Source organism: Dysidea avara, chromosome 11 (genome assembly GCF_963678975.1).
Source record: "Dysidea avara chromosome 11, odDysAvar1.4, whole genome shotgun sequence".
Lineage (NCBI taxonomy): Eukaryota > Metazoa > Porifera > Demospongiae > Dictyoceratida > Dysideidae > Dysidea > Dysidea avara.
In genome coordinates, this window is record NC_089282.1 from 11,366,303 (window position 1) to 11,385,612 (window position 19,310).

General features: G+C 38.5%; 6 protein-coding genes, 1 long non-coding RNA gene and 1 pseudogene across 10 annotated transcripts; 5 read left to right on the forward strand and 3 right to left on the reverse strand.

Moving 5' to 3' along the window:
• The window catches only part of LOC136237660 (uncharacterized), a 6,584-nt pseudogene extending 1,871 nt beyond the window's left edge, over positions 1 to 4,713 (forward strand).
• On the reverse strand, positions 360 to 2,370 carry LOC136238354 (vacuolar protein sorting-associated protein 37A-like). 3 transcript variants are annotated; one of them, XM_066028787.1, is made up of 14 exons: positions 2,182 to 2,370; positions 2,050 to 2,124; positions 1,909 to 1,990; positions 1,822 to 1,854; positions 1,677 to 1,771; positions 1,496 to 1,619; positions 1,385 to 1,449; positions 1,257 to 1,335; positions 1,150 to 1,207; positions 921 to 979; positions 804 to 872; positions 681 to 749; positions 553 to 627; positions 360 to 498 (listed from the first exon to the last, which is right to left on the reverse strand). In XM_066028787.1, exons 1-14 carry the CDS (start codon positions 2,307 to 2,309, stop codon positions 445 to 447), a joined length of 1,065 nt encoding a protein of 354 aa, XP_065884859.1. In that variant the 5' UTR covers positions 2,310 to 2,370; the 3' UTR covers positions 360 to 444. The 3 variants fall into 3 exon arrangements, with proteins under 3 accessions (XP_065884859.1, XP_065884858.1, XP_065884857.1); XM_066028786.1 differs by having other exon boundaries at positions 1,671 to 1,771; XM_066028785.1 differs by having other exon boundaries at positions 1,496 to 1,771.
• LOC136237661 (dTTP/UTP pyrophosphatase-like) lies at positions 4,708 to 6,420 on the forward strand. Its single transcript, XM_066027879.1, has 8 exons — positions 4,708 to 4,860; positions 4,910 to 5,038; positions 5,081 to 5,131; positions 5,175 to 5,239; positions 5,679 to 5,861; positions 5,918 to 5,932; positions 5,987 to 6,110; positions 6,161 to 6,420. The coding sequence occupies exons 1-8, from the start codon at positions 4,771 to 4,773 to the stop codon at positions 6,212 to 6,214; spliced, it is 711 nt and encodes a 236-aa protein (XP_065883951.1). The 5' UTR covers positions 4,708 to 4,770; the 3' UTR covers positions 6,215 to 6,420.
• A 1,407-nt stretch (positions 6,421 to 7,827) lies between these two features.
• LOC136238356 (probable bifunctional dTTP/UTP pyrophosphatase/methyltransferase protein) lies at positions 7,828 to 9,244 on the forward strand. Of its 2 annotated transcripts, none has more exons than XM_066028789.1 (7): positions 7,828 to 7,976; positions 8,027 to 8,155; positions 8,251 to 8,301; positions 8,355 to 8,419; positions 8,468 to 8,626; positions 8,680 to 8,694; positions 9,066 to 9,244. In XM_066028789.1, exons 1-7 carry the CDS (start codon positions 7,887 to 7,889, stop codon positions 9,196 to 9,198), a joined length of 642 nt encoding a protein of 213 aa, XP_065884861.1. In that variant the 5' UTR covers positions 7,828 to 7,886; the 3' UTR covers positions 9,199 to 9,244. The 2 variants fall into 2 exon arrangements, with proteins under 2 accessions (XP_065884861.1, XP_065884863.1); XM_066028791.1 differs by having other exon boundaries at positions 9,079 to 9,244.
• Positions 9,171 to 14,295, reverse strand: LOC136238343 (centrosomal protein of 135 kDa-like). Its single transcript, XM_066028766.1, has 25 exons — positions 14,175 to 14,295; positions 13,392 to 14,118; positions 13,208 to 13,336; positions 12,943 to 13,158; positions 12,827 to 12,892; positions 12,625 to 12,775; positions 12,223 to 12,362; positions 12,102 to 12,164; positions 11,901 to 12,053; positions 11,731 to 11,808; positions 11,530 to 11,682; positions 11,359 to 11,473; positions 11,156 to 11,310; positions 11,047 to 11,102; positions 10,828 to 10,996; positions 10,665 to 10,775; positions 10,481 to 10,612; positions 10,375 to 10,428; positions 10,227 to 10,325; positions 10,066 to 10,176; positions 9,901 to 10,017; positions 9,627 to 9,817; positions 9,465 to 9,579; positions 9,355 to 9,409; positions 9,171 to 9,299 (listed from the first exon to the last, which is right to left on the reverse strand). The coding sequence occupies exons 1-25, from the start codon at positions 14,177 to 14,179 to the stop codon at positions 9,220 to 9,222; spliced, it is 3,441 nt and encodes a 1,146-aa protein (XP_065884838.1). The 5' UTR covers positions 14,180 to 14,295; the 3' UTR covers positions 9,171 to 9,219.
• LOC136238355 (protein vem-1-like) lies at positions 14,243 to 15,467 on the forward strand. Its single transcript, XM_066028788.1, has 2 exons — positions 14,243 to 14,562; positions 14,629 to 15,467. Exons 1-2 carry the CDS (start codon positions 14,292 to 14,294, stop codon positions 15,336 to 15,338), a joined length of 981 nt encoding a protein of 326 aa, XP_065884860.1. The 5' UTR covers positions 14,243 to 14,291; the 3' UTR covers positions 15,339 to 15,467.
• Positions 15,388 to 17,225, reverse strand: LOC136238350 (A-kinase anchor protein 17A-like). The gene is made up of 4 exons (XM_066028778.1): positions 16,281 to 17,225; positions 15,996 to 16,226; positions 15,574 to 15,671; positions 15,388 to 15,528 (listed from the first exon to the last, which is right to left on the reverse strand). The coding sequence occupies exons 1-4, from the start codon at positions 17,187 to 17,189 to the stop codon at positions 15,429 to 15,431; spliced, it is 1,338 nt and encodes a 445-aa protein (XP_065884850.1). The 5' UTR covers positions 17,190 to 17,225; the 3' UTR covers positions 15,388 to 15,428.
• LOC136238357 (uncharacterized) lies at positions 16,840 to 17,960 on the forward strand. Its single transcript, XR_010692938.1, has 2 exons — positions 16,840 to 17,396; positions 17,752 to 17,960. It is a non-coding gene; the product is annotated as an uncharacterized lncRNA (long non-coding RNA).
• Positions 17,961 to 19,310: the final 1,350 nt, after the last annotated feature.

The following is a 19,310-nucleotide window of genomic DNA, read 5'->3' on the forward strand; positions in this document are numbered from 1 at the left end:
CTATTAGGTTACACAGATAAAAGAGCAAAAGGTAGCCAATGAGATGCAGATGTACATCAGTGGAGGTGATAGTAAGGCAAAGAGCCTTAGAGACCAATACACTAGAAGAATACAAGAGCAAGAAAACCTTGGTAAAGCTCTACGTGACAAACAAAAGGATATCAAACAACATCACAGCTCTTGCATGAATCAGGTAAGAGCTTCATCTTTACATAAAACAGAAAAACCCAAGTGTGTGTGTCTCTTTAGGTGAAGATGTGGAGTGACTTGAGGCAATTGTTCCACTGCAAAAAGGAATGTTTCGTGCAGATGCAACAACAGAAAATGCAGGCGGCTGCCACGGAGCAAGCCATTCTTGCTCATGAGGACAGATTAGTACTGATGTGAAAATGACACGCATACATCAAAATTATTACACATGAAACATATAATATATTATATAATTTAGTTGTGTCTTTCTCGTAATCTTGCTTGTTTACCCTGTCTCAAGTAGTAAAGCTAAAATAACAAGAAAAATGTACCATTAACTATGAAAGATTAGCATATACTTACCTTTCTGTCTGTTAAGTAATCGTTCAAGAATTCATCTACTGTAATTTTTTTCTGTAAGAAGTTTTCTGTCAGTTGCTGTGGTTAATGTAGTTATTTAATGCTACACTACATTGGACATGAATGCATACTTCTGTCTTATGCTCAATTTCCTGCGCTGCACTGCCCAGCTGTGCTATAACCTTACTGCGCTGGTATTTCTGTGAAAAGAGGTAGATAACTAACTACGTAGATGGTAAAATTTACACAAGTACTTTTAAATATTTTTGATGTTCATCGTGTAAACCATTAAATTGTTCTCGTAGTGCTTGTAATAATAAGAACTAAAACAACAATTAGATGACAATAATAGCAGTGTAAATCCTGCTCACTTTTTCTTGTAGTTCATCCCATGATTTCTCCAGGTTCGGCTCGTGACTAAGATTCATACCTAGGAACACAAATGATTGATAACATCATGTTCATAAATATGGAATAAACCATGAAAATGTCACATCTGTTAATTATATTTGTACAAGCATGCCTCACCCATGTACCCAATAAACAGACAGACACGTATGACACATAACACTGATACAAAACACACACACATGCGCATACGTGCTTGTGACTCATTTTGTGCTAGAATTTTCCCTCTGTCTTCCTTGATTTTTTTAACCTGAAGAACACATTCTCTTGACTAGAATCAAAACAGTTAGAATACTTACAATAGACAGTTTGGATATATACTGATCAACTTCAATAACACCTTCAATGTCGTGAAGAAAGTGTTCCAACTTTTCATCACTTAACCAAAAAAAAGTAATTACGTCATACATACTGAATTCATAAGTACCTGAAATCTTGTATATCCGAGAAGCGTACTGGTAATGGAGGAGCCTTGTATCTATGCCGTTCTTCCTGTGAACATATGTATTACATAACATTTCACTTGTAGTAGTTTTACTTGTGATGAGGTAGTATTGTTAGTAACAGTATGATCGTAATGATAATCATAATGATCGTGAACAGGTTGTGAAGAATGTACATTCCAATTCAATGTGGTACTATGTGTTGTATCAGTAGGAGGTCTATGGAAATGGCATGGTAAAGGGACCTTAAGACAGTTTGAGAGGAAGTACATGTACGTTTGAGTTTCAGATCCTTTCAATCGAGGTGGATGTTCTATAAATTCCTTGATAACCTGGTTAACAGCTCTTCCAATACTCTCGTGCATGGTAAACTGCCAATTGCATAAGATACACACAGTATTGAAGACAATCACACACTAACATTCTTTAACAGTGGAGATCCAATGACACGACACTGTGAAGACATAAAAAAGTACAATTTTTTTGTAGATAAAATCTAAAATCGCACCTGGTCATCAACCCACGGGTGAGTTATTGGTGGTATCACACTCAACTCAGGGGGATCTTTAGGAAAGCCGGGAGGAAGATGTCTAAATTACACATACACTCATATTACAGTGTAGAGGTGACATGTAGCTTGAGAACTTACATTACTAAGTACAATTCATTCCCACCCGCCTTTACTTCAACTTGATAACGAACATTTAACTGTATTTCTATCAATCTGTGTGTTGTAAGTGGCAAAACTAGGCAGAACGCGCCTTCGAAGTGCGGTACTTACCCGTTTACGTCTTTTCTCAGCCATTCGACTTGCCTGCTTCGCTGCTTCTCAGCTGACGTTACAGTAGGTAGTTTAGGTGCCTCATATTTCGAAGAGCTGCTTTTCCATGGGGTGAAAAACGATGTCATGACTCACCTTGAGACCGAATTAATAAGAATATCTGGAAGAAAATTACACGTGATTATAAACAAAATGACATAATTTATTTTCGAGGTGTGTTTAAGACTTCAGACCCAAGGATCACAATAATGATGGACGTTATGCCTACCATCGTTGTAGAGAGCGGATCTCCGCCTGGATCTGTCGAGGACGTTGAGAGAAGCGTTTACTGCAACGGAGGAGTGCTGGAAACAGTCACACTCCCTATAGCGAATGGCGTTACATCGGTGGGGGACAGCGACTCAGAAGAAGTAAGCAACGATATTTCACTGCTAGCCACACCCTTGAGGGAGTATAAAGCTTCCCTAGGGATTGACTGGCATAGGTCTCACTTGTAGCTATAATATATATGGTTTCCCTGCAAATTAATATTCTTGTTTCTTCTTCCCTACAGCCGAATGAACACAATGAAAATGCGTTTGCTAAGCTTGTTCGGACCGTTCAGTTGATAAAGAAATGGGCCAGTCGAACTCCTGAGTCAGACCTGGATAGGAAAGACTCTTTCCTGAAGAAATTCACAATGACATCACCAAACATTGACAGTGCTTTTGTTAACCATGATACTCAACATGGTGATCAGTCGGACAGAAAACATGAAGGCAACATTTTCTCAGAAAGATCCATAGTTTTCAATCCCGGCGGAAATGTATTATACTATTGGCTATTTGTAGTGACCATTGCCGTTCTGTATAATATATTCTTATTAATAGCACGAGAGACTTTTGATCAGTTGCAAGATAAGTATTTACCGTTGTGGTTGACGTTGGACTATTTGTGTGATCTTGTCTATGTAGGAGACATGGCCATACAATTCCTCACAGGTAGGTGTGAAATTATTTCTGATTGGTTTTAAGTGTTTAACCACAATCATTTATCACTTTGTCCACTAAATACTTACATTGTCAACATCCTTTATGTTGTTTATCTCTTAAAGGTTATCTGGAAAATGGCCTGCTGGTTGAGGACCGTAAGAAACTTGGTTTAAATTATGTGAAGAGCACAGCATTCAAGTTGGATGTGGTGTCATTGTTGCCCACAGATGTGATATATGCTGGTGTTGGTATCGAACATGCAATTGTACGTATTAACAGAATCCTGAGAGCTCACAGGATGTTTAATTTCTTTGACAGAACTGAGAGTAGAACGAACTTCCCCAACATATTCAGGATATTTATGTTGGTATTGTATATTGTAATCATTATCCACTGGAATGCCTGCTTCTATTTTCTGATTTCTCAGGCCATTGGATTTGGTAATGATGAATGGGTCTATCCCGCCCATGGCAATAATAGCAATAATACAGAATACGATTCACTCACTAGACAGTATGTTTTCAGTTTTTATTGGTCCACATTGACTCTGACAACCATTGGAGAAGTGCCAGGTCCCCATGAAGATTGGGAGTATGTTTTTGTTATTGTGGATTTTTTGGTTGGTGTTTTGATTTTTGCTACAATCGTTGGTAATGTTGGTAGCATGATCACCAACATGAATGCCTCAAGGACTGACTTTCAGAGTCGGCTGGACAATATTAAGCAGTATATGCAGTATCGATGTGTTGGGAAAGACCTGCAGGCCAGAGTGATCAAGTGGTTCGATTACTTGTGGATGAACAGCAAAACACTAAATGAGCAAGATGTCTTACATTATTTACCTGATAAACTAAAGACAGAGATTGCCATACATGTCCATTTTGCTACACTTAAAAAGGTGAATATATTTGAACAGTGTGAGGCAGGACTGTTGGAAGAATTAGTACTGAAGTTACGTGCTCAAGTATTTTCTCCTGGGGACTATGTATGTCGTAAGGGAGACATTGGTAAGGAGATGTACATCATTAAGACAGGGAAACTTGAAGTGGTTGATGAGAATCAAATTGTACTGGCCACATTGACTGATGGTAGCTATTTTGGTGAAATCAGTATCCTAAATCTAGGTGGAAGTGGTAATCGTAGAACAGCCACTGTAAAATCTGTTGGCTATTCAGAATTGTTTTGTCTTAGCAAGCAAGATCTACTTGATGCACTAGTTGAATACCCTGAGGCTAAAGCCATATTGGAAGAAAATGGCCGCAGGTTGTTGATCAAAGATGGCACTCTTAATGAGAATGGTGAGCAACAAGGCACAGCTCAAGCATCAGCAAGGCCTACACTTTCAGCCACATCAGGGATAAGAAGAAGAATAGATAAACAGGAGACAGGACTTGAACAGTTACAGAGTCGATTTGTAAGACTTCTCGGTGAATACAACACAGCACAAATGAAATTGAAGCAACGAATCACTGCCCTGGAGAAAAGAGCAACCTGATCACTTCCAACCCATCGTAATTATCTAATTGTACATATATTTCGTTACAATTTCATGTATGTTTAAATATACCACAATCGAAAATAATAATTATTATGTGTAAAATTTACACATGAACCAAATATGATTTCTATACTGCTCCATCAGTTAGCTGGCAGGAGGATGATTTTAGCCAGCACGTCACCAAGGAGATTACAGATTTTAGAAAGCGTTGTGCGTGTTAAATGAGTGAATTGTGTGCCCTTGTTACAGTGCATTGCAGGGCTTCCCTTTCACCGTGGTTCCATCCAAGTTTCCAGAAACACTCGACAAAGCTTCGTTCGCTTCTCCTGCAGAGTACGCGATAATTACTTCTAAAGGAAAGTCATTTGCAGTAGCCGAACGTTGGAAGGTATAAACAATGTGTAGCTATTTAGCTAAGCTGTGTATTTAGCTAGAAGATTGTGAAGACTGGGTGGTAATCACTGGAGCGGATACGGTGGTGGTAAGCGTTGATGGGTGTGAAACAGTTAAACCATGTTTACCAGGAAATAGATGGTGTTATTCTGGAGAAGCCCAAAAACAACTATGAAGCTCACAATATGTTACAAAAGTACTCAAAATTATTTTCTCTGATCTGCATCCATTCACTTTTCAATAAAATATTTTCACAGGTTAAGGCTACTCCAAATAAATTCTCTGTTTCCCGTCCTGGACTCAGGCATATTTGTATGCGGGCGGGCAGTCCATTTCCATTATTTCATTATAAAATTGGCTAGCTTTTCAAGCCATTATTTGCCTGGCACAACCAAAAAGGTCGCATAAAAGCATGCTTAAGCTTGTTCCTTCCTTTGTAGTTGCTAAAATAACACAAACGTGGAGTTTGTGCTGACTTGATAGCACTGCTGACACGTGAGCTGACACTGGTTAAAGATAGCTTTTACTGAGCCTATCAGTATGCAACGGAAAATAATGGAAGAATACGGAATAATGAAATATTTAGAGCTGGCAGTAACCAGATGCGGGCGGTGGACGGGAAACAGATAATTTATTTGGAGTGGCCTAAGTGGCAGAACACACCTAGTACATACTGGGGTATCTCTAGTCAAGAAATCAGTTGATGAAACTAAACTACATTGTTTCCATGAGCAAAGTGAAGTGACTTTTAGTGAACTGACTTTTAGTGAACTAAATGATGACATGATCACGGCATATGTGGAATCAGGAGAACCACTGTAAGATTTGATCACAATGCTAAGCATCATTTAATCCCTTGTAAATGTGTACTTAGAGATAAAGCTGGAGCGTATCCTTTGTAGCAGTAGTATACCCAAGGAAGTTCATATACCTTAACATTCAGTTATGGTATTCAGGGATTAGGAGGAACATTGGTAAAAAGGATTAACGGAGATTACTATAATGTTGAAGGATTGCCATTGTACCAACTGTGTAAAGAACTTAATAGCCAACTGAAAATATGGACTGTTAGTTGTTAAGATTGATTTAACAGGCTGGATACTTTGGGGCATTTTAGATAGTCCGGCCAGACCATTTGTGGTGGTGCCTGATATTGAAGAAGAATTATTAAGGCTGTAATGATCATGGATATTTAGTATTCAAGTATTAACGATCAAGTACTCAGGATGATAGCCATACCTATGTAGCATGTTTTATAAGACCATAAGTAGTTTACAGCCTTTGTAAGAACAGTGATGATAAAATACACTGGCTGCATTAGAGTAATGATCCTGACAAGCAAACTGATTCCACAGTGTCATGTCATGGTAACATCAAGTGAGCTGATAAATCAGCCCTTGCAATCTACTGGTAAAACTGTAAAAGTTAATCAAAAGCTTATAAAAAAATTCTTCGATTGCATTCTCAACTCTCTTCTCAACATTTTATGTGGTTATTTAGTATTCACAACAAACCTTTGTGCCTGCTCTTGCTGCAATCCCGGCTACAGGTTAAAATTTCAGAGGTTTCCACAACCCCAGTAAAAGCCTAGTCTTACCAGCCAAGCTAGATTTATCTTTTGTTATGACAAACTGAATCCAGTCTGGCAAGTGAGACTGTAAATAGCTACCATGTTTTAATTTAGGTTTATGAAACACTTCAGAAACCTACAAACATTTAAATGGACAGTAAACTAAAAAGGACAAGAACAGTACAATTATTATAGCCAATAGGACTGACTCCCTACTTAACAGACTTTGTAGGCTTTTTGCAGGTCTTGATAGTTAGATAGTACAGTCATGACTCACAAAGACAAATCAAACTTTAATAAATGTATACTCTAATAGAACAGTCACATATATTCCCTAGCTTTGGCAAGATGTACTGTTTTGCCTTAGAATACACTACTGCTGTAGAACAGCTACCATTAAATCAGACTGATGTTCAACTTTGGAAGCAAGATCTACCTAATGCAGTATGACATATGGCTCCTTAAGCAGGTTGTTCTGGCGACTCGGTATTTTCTGTTCAGTTACATTTCACACTAGCAAACCCTCAAATTCACTTGTACGCACTAGCAAACCTGCAGAATAATCTAACAAACTCGTATAGTGTCATGAACAGTTGAAATTGGTGTAATCACTAGTGTTAATTGGTCTCATGTTATTTAAAAGTTACAAAATATGAAGTAATGCTGATGTAGCAATGTATGATTTAACATTGCGTAACAAACTTCCTCACGAGTCAGATGTTTTTATTACATAACTATCCAAAATTTGTTGCTTACTGTGGTTGTGTGGTGAAAACATTGGCTTTTAAGACCTACACATTGACAGCCTCATATCAAAATTTAATGAGGGCATGTAGTAGAATTACTTTGTACTATATAGCCTAACACCAGGTTATAATTCTCAGCTAATATACTATATACTGGCACAAATGTAAGTGAACTACACTGTTGCTGCTATAGCTAGATAAGCACTGCAGATGGAATTCTTACAGCCATAACACACTCACAAGTTTATACCACAGACTTGTTCAGTCTCGTAAAAGTTTATAGTTGGAGCCACCAAAATACCCTAATAGTACACACAGATTTTGCAAGTTGTATCATAGATAATGTGGGTATGTTATTTATGGTTGCATATTAACGTGATCTCTTCCACTCAAGAGCTAACAATAGATTTTGGCTGTAGAGTGTCTATCGCTCAGGTTTTGGCATGGTTGATGTCATGCATCCGGGCCCGCGCTAATTAAAAAAATAACTGAGTACCACAATCGATTATTCAGTCTTATAGTGAGCTATGATCTCCATACTGCTCCGCCAGTTAGCTGGCAGGAGAGTAATATTAGCTAGCGCTTCACCCAGGAGAGTACAGATTTTGGAGAATGTTGTACGTTATAAACTCATTTGTATGTTTGTGGAGTAACCAGAGCATTACAGGGCTTCTCTTGCACCGTGGTACCATCCAATTTCCCAGAAACACTCGACAAAACTTCGTTCGCTTCTCCTGCCGAGTACGCGATAGCTAATTCGAAAGGAAAGTCATTAGAAGTAGCCGAAAGTTTGAAGGTACACATCCTAATTAGCTACCTATTGTCATAGATATTAGTGCTCTAATATCTATGCTATTGTATAGCTTGTCTTGTCTTTTTTTTTTTTTAAAGCTGGAGCACGGCGAAGACTGGGTGGTAATCATTGGCGCGGATACTGTGGTGGTACGCGTTGTTGACGAGCGTTATCAAAACATTTTTACTATGTTTGATACCAGGAAATTGACGGCGTTATTCTAGAGAAGCCCCAGGACAAAGATGGAGCATACAATATGTTACAAAAGTACTTCAAATTATTGTCCATTCACTGCTCAATAAAACATTTTCACAGGTTAAGTGGCAGAACACATCTAGTACATACTGGGGTATCTCTAGTCAAGAAATCAGTTGATGAAACTAAACTACATTGTTTCCATGAGCAAAGTGAAGTGACATTTGGTGAACTAAATGATGACATGATCACGGCTTATGTGGAATCAGGAGAACCACTGTAAGATTTGATCACAAATTATGCAGTGAACATTTTATCTTGTATATTTGCAGAGATAAAGCTGGAGCGTATCCTTTTGTTTGGTCAGACAATTTAGCTCCACAAATATAGAGGGTCCGTGTTTTATGTAGTGACAAATTAAAACCATTTTATCTCTAAGAATGTTACTAAGGCTGTGGCCTTCTATAATATACAGTCATAGGCAAACATCATGGCCCCTATATTTTGCCATGTCTATAGGCAAAAGGGAGGGAAATTGAGTTCCCCCCACTTTATTTTCAGAATAGCTGTAAAGATCAAGATACTCGTCACATGTTCTTAATGACAATCAGGTATATTAATTTTAAAGAAATTTTGCTTTTTCTCCAAACCTGCTGATTCACTTAAGAGGGTATGTAGATCAATTTGGTATAGCCACAGATATTTCTTTAACATTCAGTTATGGTATTCAGGGACTTGGAGGAACATTGGTAAAAAAGATCAATGGAGATTACTTCAATGTAGTTGGACTACCATTGTACCAACTGTGTAGTGAACTCAATAGTCAACTGAAAATATGGACTATTAGTTAAACATTACATGTATTTTATATATTAAGATTTTCTACTGGTGCGTGAAGAGTGTTGTGAGCCCGTTGAACTGCCTGATGCTGACAATAATTCACTTATAACACCTACAAAAAAAAGTAAGAGTTTATTTTAGTTGCTTGTCAGCATTTGTTTACTCACGGGCGCTCTCATTAGCTAAACTTTCTCGTTCTTTTGTGATGGTTTTCTCAACATCCTATGAGATTTGATTTTTAAACAATCGATTGTTTGGTTTTCACAATAGTGGGTACCATTGTGTCTGTAGGTATCTTGTTATTTTGTGATGAGGTTTCTTGATCAACTGAAGAAGACAGTGAAGTACTTAACATTTGCCGCAATCTTTGTACTTCTTGTTTGGACCGTTCCCTGTTAAGTATATGACATATTAAGGTGAGTGCTTTTTGTATTGTTACCTTTGAAACTTTTCTGCAGCTAGTTCAGCTTTTAGTTGTTCTAGTTCGTGGCTTCTTTGTTTCGCACGAGCTTGTTCGATTTTCAGCTGTTCGCTGCAGGATGTTTGGCTTGCCTCCAGCCTTTCCAGCTGTTCTTTTAAATGTCGTAGTTCTAATTCCTTTTCTTGTCCACTAACATGTGAATGATATTCCTATAATGTATGGATACATTTGTGTTGTAATTGTTTTACTCCTATAATGTATGGATACATTTGTGTTTCAGCAATTGTTTTACCTTCTTTCTTTCAGTAGCCAACAGAGTTTCCAGTCCATGATTTCCAGCCTTTTCAGCTGCTAGCTGTGTTTCCAATGCAACTTTTTCTCCTTGTAAGTCCGCCATTTGTCCTTGCAACTGTGTACAGTAACTACGATAACCACAGACAATATTGTTGTGTAATACCTGCTCTAATTCAGAACTAACAGTAGCTACTTGTCTGCTGTGTGTATCCTTAGCTTTGTCTAGTTGTACACACAGTTCTCTCATAGCAGTAAGATCAGCTAACAGAGCTCTCTAAATATGATAAGTGGTAAGTATGTATGTGTGTACAGAAAATATTCAACCTTTTCTTCTTGTTCTTTTCTGATGGTCTGTTCCATTTTTGACAAAGCAGTGGTGAGATTTGATAGCTGTATCTCATAGGATTGCATAGAGTAAGAATACTAGACAAAAGTTGATAAATAAGGGCTGGTTATTTCAATCATAATACACCTGTTCAATCTCCAACTGTTGCTGTTCTAATATTTGTTGTAGTTGATGTTTCTCCTAATAGAACATACACAATTTGCCCCATACAGTTCTAATGTATTGAACCTACCTGTGTTATACCTGCTAGTTGGAGCTTGACACTCGTACTTTCTTCTACTGATTGTTGGACACTTGAGCTAAGTCGTTCATTCTCATCAGCCATTGCTCTATATGAGGTCAACAGAACTCCTTTCTCTTGTTCCTGGAGTAAAAAAATTACCGCTGCGATGCCATGTAAAAAAACCGGTGCTTACTTTAGAAGTGACAGCCTCTTCATACGTCATCATTGTTTGAATATGCTCTTGTAATTTTTGTCTTAACATTTCTCTCTCCTCAACAGCAGTACGTAATTCCTCATGTACTGCCTAGTAAAAGAAATACTCTAATATAACACACACTTTGATGTGGGTGGCTTACTTGGTTTTCTTGTGTCATAGTATTGAGGTCACCTTTCAGTCTTTGTATCTCTTGCTCATAGGCACTCTTAGCTCCACTAGCATCTTGTAGATGTCCCTTAAGACTGTCTAGCTGGGACTGCAGCCCGAGAACCTGTCTATCTTTGGAATTCTTATCAGTTAAATATTGTCTATGTTGATCAAAATCTAAAACTGATTTATGTATGACAACATCACTTACTCTTGTTGAGATCTGAGTTGTTGTATTTCTTTTTCTAATTCGGCCTTTTCATTTTCCTAATATCAATCCAAATCTTAAAAATTATCGTGTTTGCCTACTCTTGTCAGACCTGTTGAGTCAGTAAGTTCTCAATGTCACTGATCTTATCAGCTTTTTGGTCCACTTCTTCTTGCAGGCTATCTCTCTCCTTGTCAAGATTAGTGAGCACCAGTTTCAACTGTGCCATCTGTTCCTTTTGTTTTTCATCTTCTCGTTTCACCTCAGCTGATAATCACACTACATATACCATGCCAACACTGGTCTTGTTCTTACCTAATTTGGCTTGTAGTGAAGCAAATTGTGCTTGAGACTCTTGTGCTCTAGTGGTATGTGCTTGTAGTCCACGTTGGTGTTGTTCTTTTTGAAGTTCTTGTGAGTCCACTATAGCCTAACATGTACATACATTAACGTATACATCAGGCTGTGCAATAATGGATTGTGTACCTGTAATTGGGCCACCTTGTTCTTATACTTGTAGCTTTCACCCTCACTGTTAGATAGAGCAGCTGTACTGGATTTTATCTCTCCTTCAAGTCGTCGTACCATCTCCCTTAATGACGTCACTCTTTCTTGTAGGGTACGATTCTCTTCAGCCAGCTAATGAACAACACAATAGACAGTATCTAGTGAAGAGAGTGACTATACCTGATCAACTTCTAGTTGTGATTTTCTCAGCTGATCATCCAGGGTAGTTACATCACTTTGTTGACTTTCTCTAGTTGCCTATAGGGCACATTATATAATACATGGACACCCAGTATGTATGTATGTACGTATGTATGTATGTGTGTGTGTATGTATGTATGTGTGTGTACCTTCAGTCTTGTCTGAAGACTGTTACATTCACTCTTTAACTGCCTGACTTCCATTCGGGCATCATCTCGTTCTCCCTCTAGTCGCCGCATCAGTGATGCTGATGCTGGAGTGGACTTTAACTGACTTCGTAGTCTTGTAACTTCCTCACTAGTCTAAATTAAACTGTATCAACTGTAAAACCCTGTTTTAAGCTTACAAACCTGCTCATAGAGAACTTTGAAGTTGTTCCTGTCACTAGCAAGATCTTGGGCATCCATTTGGATCTATGGTGAATTCCTTAATTGACCAGTCATATGCTCATGAAATTTTTATACCACAAACCTGCATCAACTCTGTCTCAAAATTCTTCACAGCTTCCCTGAGTTCATTCCTCTCAGCCTTTAATTCAGCATAGTCCTGGGGCTCTGATACAACACCTTGAACTTTGCTGGAGTTGTGCATGTGTTGTTCTAACTGTGCCTCTGAAAAACAATAATAGTAACAATGTGTGTGTGTGGTGTGTGTGTGTGTGTGGTGTGTGTGTGTGTGGTGTGTGGTGTGTGGTGTGTGTGTGTGGTGTGTGTGTGTGTGTGTGTGTGTGTGTGTGGTGTGTGTGTGTGTGTGTGTGTGTGTGTGTGTGTGTGTGTGTGTGTGTGTGTGTGTGTGTGTGTGTGTGTGTGTGTGTGTGTGTGTGTGTGTGTGTGTGTGTGTGTGTGTGTGTGTGTGTGTGCACAGTTAACCTACCACGTTTCTTCAGTAAATTACACTGCTCCTGTAGACTCCTCTTCTCTTCCATTAACTGCTTCACAGTTGTGGTTGTCATTTGTTCATCGCCTTTGCTAACACACAACATTTGAGCCATGCGACGATTATCCTCAACTAAAACAAGTTTCTCCTATAAACAGAACATACTGAAATGTTCTCATGTAATTGTCAGTTTGGTAACCTGTTCCAATGTCTTCACTACATCTTCTGAATTGTTCAACTTTTGAACTAATTCACTGTATTTGGCCTATAGAGGTACAGTGTGTTTTGGTATTTTAGTTTATTGTGTTTACTAACTTCTTGTGCTAATAACTGCTGCTCAGCATCAGCTAGCTGGGTGGCCTTTTCTTTCTCCATTTGTCTGACAAGTTCACTGATGCTTTGTAGTTCAGCACAGATGCTGGCATTCTTAGCACGAAGCTCTGAACACTCTCCTTCAACTTTTCTACTAGAAGCCTCAGCTATAGTTAGCTTCTCTTCCAATGTATGATTTGCTTGTTGGAGGAAGTCAATCTAAAAGATTAACACATTTAAAATGATACAATATAATCATGTATAGCACCTGCACGTTGAGATGTGCTACCATCTTTTCATTGCTGTCCTTCTTTCCTTCAATAGCCAGCACTTCTGGTGGTCTGCCTCCAGTAAGTTGTACATTCAATCTTTCAATTTCAGCATCCCTACTATCAATCTAATACCATAATAGAAGAATTGATGGATATACCCAGAAACTTTCAATGGCTTACTTGTTTCTTTAGGCTTACTATTCGTCTTTCAGCTTCTTCACCATCTCGTTCCAAGTTGGCCACAGTTTCCTGTAGTTGTCCTATCCTTAAATCAGCTGTTTTTAGCAGATCTGCAACATACGGATCTGGTTCAGCCACTGGTTTAAGTATCAACACATCTCCACTTGGTACTAAGTGACTCTCAGGTAATAATGACTCAACATCCATTCTTTGTCTTCTAGATGGTATCTTCTTTTTCCTCCCACCTGGAGTTTGAATAATAGCATCCAAATTCTTTTCTTGCAGTTCAATAATTCTGTCTGTTTTTGCTTGTGACTCTCTTTCAGTTGACTGTATCTTCTGAACATATTGTGTGTTTAAGAACTTTAGGTCAGTGTTTTCATGGTCTAGTCTCCGAAGAGTTGCCTTTAGGTCACGCACTTTTATTTCTGAACTTTCTTTCAGTTTCAGAACTTTTTGGTGTAATTCATTGTTTTCTCTGACTAACCGTGCATTGTCTAAACGATAAGGCTCTACCTGTTGCTCCCAGACTCCCTTCTGTTCACTCTGTTTATTTAACTGTAGTTTGGCTTTCTTTAAGCTTTCTGTTGTGTGTAGCAAGTCGCCAAATAGTTTCTCAACTAAAGGCAAAGACTCTATTCCTACAGACTGCCTGTATCCAAGCTGGTCCAAACGCTTGCGTAGCGCAGTAAACTTTCTCTCTGTAGCTGACGCCATAGCTGGCCCGCTAATTTACAAGTATCATGTTCAATATAATGCTGCAAAGAGATAATAAAATTATACCTCATTTATCATGTAAGTCGCTTGAACTGTTGCTGCAATGGGACATTTTAAAAATATCACCTGAATCCCGCCGTTCCTAATTAATGCACATTTCGTTCCAATTAATGCGCAGTAAAAATGTTGGATATTTTGTTAAACGGCGTTCTGCTGCTACTGTGCTTTGCTATCGCGTTCTATCTGTTAAAGAGAAGAAATGAAGATGCCTGGCAGAAGGAAAAAGCAAAGGCACTTGCGGAAGCTGCTAAAGAAAAAGAAAAAGTTATTGAGAAGCCATACACATTAAAACAATTGAAGGAGTTCAATGGAAGTGACGAAAACAAGCCTTTGTACCTGGCTGTAAATTACAAAGTTTACGATGTAACTAAATCAAAATCGTTTTACGGCAAAGGTGATTTGACTATTAGTGTGTGGTATAAATACTGAAAGGTGACTTACAATTTATATTTTATTTCAGGTGGGGATTATGAAGAATTAGCTGGTCATGATGGAAGTCGAGCATTAGCCACGATGAACTTGAAGGCGGTATCAGATGAATGGGATGAGTTATCAGACCTAGGCAGTGATGACTGGGGTACCTTGAAAGACTGGGAGAGACAGTTTATGATGAAGTACACCTGTGTGGGATGGCTAGTCAAGGAAGGCGAAGACTGTATCAAGGATGATTCTGCTAAGCAAGAAACTGAGCCTGCTGGCTCTGATCAAGGTGATAAGGGCCCAAAGGTAGATGAAGAAATTAAAATCAAGGATACTCATGATGATGATATTAAAGATGAGGCAGGCAATCAAGATGACACTGAAAATCAATCTGAAGATCATGAGCAGAGTAGTAAAGATCCAAAGGGAGATGAAGAAATTAAAATCAAGGACTCCCTTGATGATATAAAAGATGAGGCAGGTGGTCAAAATGACACTGAAAATCAAAGCAATCAATCTGAAGATCATGAGCAGAGTAGTCAAGATCCAAAGGTAGCTGAAGAAAATGAAATCAAGGATTCTCATGATGAAAATCAAGGAGGTCAATCTGAAGATCATGACCAGAGTAGCAAAGATGAAAATCAAGATGATCATAATCCAAATCAAGGAAACGAAAAGGACACAGAACCAAATCAAGAGAATAAAATTGAAACAGATGATCATGATGAAGAACAGACTAACAGTAGTTGATGGGTAATGCCAGAAAGTTTTTTTGTATGTAAATATATTGACACCGCCATGCTTTTTGAATTTCACTTTTTAGGTTAAAAAAAACAACAATCATGTGTGTTTTTGTTTAGAACAATGTCTTAATAACAATTCTGTTTGTATTGCTTGTTTTCGTCTCTCTAGTTGTTCCACATTCAGTACCAACTGATCCCTATGATGACTAGATGTAAAACCTGCTAGTCTCAAACATTTATACCTTAGCACTTGTTCAGCTTTTGCTCTTTCCAGTTGTTTCTTCTTTTCTTCTTCCAACTGTTTTCTTTCTTCCTCAGCTCTTTTGAACACTAATTCTTCCTACAATGTACAAGATTTTCTCAATACATGTTTTAGGCACAGTTCAACCTGTTACACTTTCAAGTAACCCATTTACTGTACAGTCGGTTATTGTTTTTAAAGTAACCTCAGGTACTTACAACTGTTACAAGTTATATCAACTACATAATGCATCGCATTAGGAAATACAGTATTAAAAATATATAATATGGGCTTTTCTCTAATACACCTTTGGGTTCCTACAGTAGGAAAGCAGACTACTAAAACAGCGTTTATTTTATTAAGGTGTTTCAACTGCAAACAGGTATTTGTTGTGTTAGGGTGTTATTTTCCGACTTACTATACCTGATATTTAGCTTCTGCTGCTCCAGCTAACAGCACTCGGAGCAACCGTTGTCCCTCTGCTCTTCTCTGCTTGGCAAGAACTTTTAGTTTAGCTACCACAAGAAGCTTCTGTCGTTTTCTTTCCTTCTCTATTTGTTTTTGCTGCAACCTATCCTTCTTCCTTTGTTCCTTCTTCTCTAACCTCTCCAAGTGTTTCTGCTGCAACAGCTGGTCTCGTAATTCCTGGGTAGCCTTTGAATATAAACTGTGTGTAATAAAATATCTATTTACACAACGGTTACAAACTTGTTTTTGAGCAGCTTCCATTTTCTTTTCTTCTTCCTGTTTTTTCTCTGTTTCTTTCCGAATAGTCTCCATCTTTTCCTCTTCTAGTTTACGTTGTTTGATATTCCGTTCACTGAGGTATGCACCTTTGTCATACTCCACAGTAATGGAAATGACATTGCTCTTCCCATCTGATTCTTTATGCATCAGCTTCATTCCTTTTAGCCCTCCCATGGCTGTACAAAAGCCAGCATAGCTCATGTATTGTATGTATGCCTCAAAGTTGAGGTATCTGTTTGAAGTGGTTGGACCAAAAGACGTGAATGCTCCCCTTTGTTGTTGATGCTTTGAAGGATCATAAATGTCTACTTGACGGGTTGTGCCAAACTTCGAGAACACCTGGGTTAACACTTTCTTTGATGGATTACCACTAGAGTTGCTATCTGTAAACCAACGGATTGGCAGCCCCCTAACTCTGACAGTATCTGGTCGCTCTCCAGGCAAACCTTCATCAAAACTGAGTAACCCTTGTTTCTGAAAGTACTCCTCCCAGTCTTTCTTTGTTGGGAAATCTGACAGGAATGGTTTTGCCTGAATACGCAGTGGCTCAGCAAAGCCGCTTAGTTTTATGGTCTTTCCAGTCAGCAGCAGTGTTAACTTTCGCATCACCTTAACTGACAATAGCTCTCCTTCAAAGTGTATCATTTCGCGGGAAGAATTAGTGACGCGAAGTGACACAAAGTCATCTGGTTTGCTAGCTTGTTTAATTTTCTCCATTACCTCCCAGTTGGAAATGGTAACACCAAATGACTTGATCTCAGGAATCAGTACAGTGAGTGACATCTTTGCTTCTGGGATAAGATAGAGCCTACGAGCCTCGCACAACACTGATGGAGCATCATCAGCCATCACAGAACCACAATCGATCATTCGTTGACTGAGCTGAAGATTACAGATTCTCGTTTCAGGCCGTACACTTTCTAGTACAGTGTACTGCAGAAACACAGATGCAGGGCGAGAAGACACCGTCAATCATTCGGTAGTACGTCTGTATCCCATTGATATGTGTGCTGTATGGCCGAAGACTGCAGGCTGCCCTCGAGGCTGCCAAATAGCTGTAATAGAACGTCCATGTTGGTGAGTATGATCATAGACTATTGTTTTTATGTGTTGTTAAAACGTGTTCATTAATATTGGGAAAAAAAAATGTCTAGCTGTTGAATGCATACACATAATGTGACCAGCAACTACTCCCGTTACGCTAGTGTCACACAAATGCTTACAGACCTTAATTGGCCCGCTACACTTGCGTGATGCAGATATGAACTGAAAGCCATAATGATGTTTAAAATAATTAACCACCTTGTTGATATCCCAGCAAATCCATTTCTGACACCCATAACCACTGTACATAGTACCAGAGGTCATAATATGAGATTTATGCAACCAATGACACGGATTGATTCTTATATGTACTCCTTTTTCCCTTCAGCAATCAAAATCTGGAATGATCTACCCCAAAATGTGATTGACTCCAATGATATTGATCAGTTCAAACAAAAACTAGCAATTATTTAATTTGTATACTTGTATGTATGTTGTGACCTGTGCACTATACTCTAGTAGAGGTCTGCACAGTATTACCAATAGTAATAAGGTTTTGAGTAGCTAGCTAGCTGCAATCTCTATGTTTTTACAATACTAACATAACCGGCATTTTGAAGCATCAATTCTGAGTGAATACCACTCTTTATTACTCTTCCATCGGAAATCACAATGATCTTATCAGCATTGTAGACTGTTGACATTCGATGTGCTATCTTAATACAGGTACTACCCTTCTGTGCCTTCTCCAATGCTTCTTCCACCAGCTATGAACAATTAGCAGGTTTACACTTCTTATTATTATCTTTTCACCAGAGCAGAATCCGAAGTGGCCTCATCCAACAGTAGTATAGTATTATCTTAGGATCTCTCACCAGAGTTCATGCTATTGTTATGCATGTGGTTCTGGCCCGATAAATGAGGTCCAACCTTTTCCCTGAGATCCAGCTCTCTACAACAGCACATTGATGTGTTAATGTGACATGTTAGTGTGCTGTTTTGTAGTGTGCTATGTACTTTTAACACACTTGTAAGTTGAGCAGTGTGCTGTTTTAAACATGTACTTTAGGTGTGTTATTTCAACACATTTCATGCACAATGAACACATGTGTTGTGTGCTGAAACTGGGGATGTGTTATAATAGCACACTTGTTTTTAGTGTGTGCTTGAGTAGACACATTCTGTGTACATGATTCAGGCTATGTAAGACAGAATTTTAGCTGAAATGGCCGTGCATATAATACATCTAATATTTGGAAAAGTGGATGTAAAAAAAGTTCTATTTTCCCTTGGTAAAACCATATGGTCCCCCACCAGTTTAATGCTATGCCTCACTGCCTCAATTTGGTAATTATTTTGATATCATGCATGCAAGTTTTCAGTTTCATTATCTCAATGATTGTATGGAAGTAAGCTAGGGATACAGGAAACATAGATGGCCTGAAGACCCACCACAATGTCAGGGGAGGGCTGCTTCAACCCTTTCACATCTTAAGATAGCAGGATTGTGTAGGCCTGCGCCTATTATGCCGGCATATTCTTGAGAATAATAGGTCACCAATTTTGTGAGAATAATTCCAGAATTATAGGATGATTATAGGCATAATTTTAGAATAATCGGACGACCACGGGAATAATTAGGGGGCGTGTGTCTTCTTGATTACCTAGAAGAAAGAGTTAAGCTACTACAAATGATATAAAGCTGACAGGAGTGCTGGCTGAAAGGAGCTGAATAGCCTCTAAAAGATTGATATACTCTAATAGAACGCTCAAATACTCTAATAGAGCAGTCAGATCGTTTCATGTTAATAATCTGCAGCCAGCATCAGGGATTTAACTGAATGATTATTTGCAATTCTGAAACTTGTACATCTTATACCAGTGTATCTCCTTCAAGTCTTTGAGCATTATTATCTACCTAACTTAGTAGCTATACAGTAGTTACAG

What these genes read in the sequence shown, in the direction of transcription:
- LOC136238350 (XM_066028778.1), bottom strand. Translation starts at nt 17,189, where the DNA reads ATGATCGATTGTGGTTCTGTGATGGCTGATGATGCTCCATCAGTGTTG. An exon ending in TGGAAGCTGCTCAAAAACAA is followed by an intron (nt 16,227 to 16,280) that starts GTTTGTAACCGT and finishes TTATATTCAAAG; the next exon opens with GCTACCCAGGAATTACGAGA. An exon ending in AAAGCTGAACAAGTGCTAAG is followed by an intron (nt 15,529 to 15,573) that starts GTATAAATGTTT and finishes TAGTCATCATAG; the next exon opens with GGATCAGTTGGTACTGAATG.
- LOC136238356 (XM_066028789.1), top strand. Translation starts at nt 7,887, where the DNA reads ATGATCTCCATACTGCTCCGCCAGTTAGCTGGCAGGAGAGTAATATTA. An exon ending in AAGTAGCCGAAAGTTTGAAG is followed by an intron (nt 8,156 to 8,250) that starts GTACACATCCTA and finishes TTTTTTTTAAAG; the next exon opens with CTGGAGCACGGCGAAGACTG. An exon ending in GCATACAATATGTTACAAAA is followed by an intron (nt 8,420 to 8,467) that starts GTACTTCAAATT and finishes ACATTTTCACAG; the next exon opens with GTTAAGTGGCAGAACACATC.
- LOC136237661 (XM_066027879.1), top strand. Translation starts at nt 4,771, where the DNA reads ATGATTTCTATACTGCTCCATCAGTTAGCTGGCAGGAGGATGATTTTA. An exon ending in CAGTAGCCGAACGTTGGAAG is followed by an intron (nt 5,039 to 5,080) that starts GTATAAACAATG and finishes CTGTGTATTTAG; the next exon opens with CTAGAAGATTGTGAAGACTG. An exon ending in GCTCACAATATGTTACAAAA is followed by an intron (nt 5,240 to 5,678) that starts GTACTCAAAATT and finishes CAGATAATTTAT; the next exon opens with TTGGAGTGGCCTAAGTGGCA.
- LOC136238355 (XM_066028788.1), top strand. Translation starts at nt 14,292, where the DNA reads ATGTTGGATATTTTGTTAAACGGCGTTCTGCTGCTACTGTGCTTTGCT. An exon ending in AAAATCGTTTTACGGCAAAG is followed by an intron (nt 14,563 to 14,628) that starts GTGATTTGACTA and finishes ATTTTATTTCAG; the next exon opens with GTGGGGATTATGAAGAATTA.
- LOC136238354 (XM_066028785.1), bottom strand. Translation starts at nt 2,309, where the DNA reads ATGACATCGTTTTTCACCCCATGGAAAAGCAGCTCTTCGAAATATGAG. An exon ending in AATGAATTGTACTTAGTAAT is followed by an intron (nt 1,991 to 2,049) that starts GTAAGTTCTCAA and finishes TGTGTAATTTAG; the next exon opens with ACATCTTCCTCCCGGCTTTC. An exon ending in ACCCGTGGGTTGATGACCAG is followed by an intron (nt 1,855 to 1,908) that starts GTGCGATTTTAG and finishes ATGTCTTCACAG; the next exon opens with TGTCGTGTCATTGGATCTCC.
- LOC136238343 (XM_066028766.1), bottom strand. An exon ending in TAGCACATCTCAACGTGCAG is followed by an intron (nt 13,159 to 13,207) that starts GTGCTATACATG and finishes TTAATCTTTTAG; the next exon opens with ATTGACTTCCTCCAACAAGC. An exon ending in GCTGCAGAAAAGTTTCAAAG is followed by an intron (nt 9,580 to 9,626) that starts GTAACAATACAA and finishes TATACTTAACAG; the next exon opens with GGAACGGTCCAAACAAGAAG.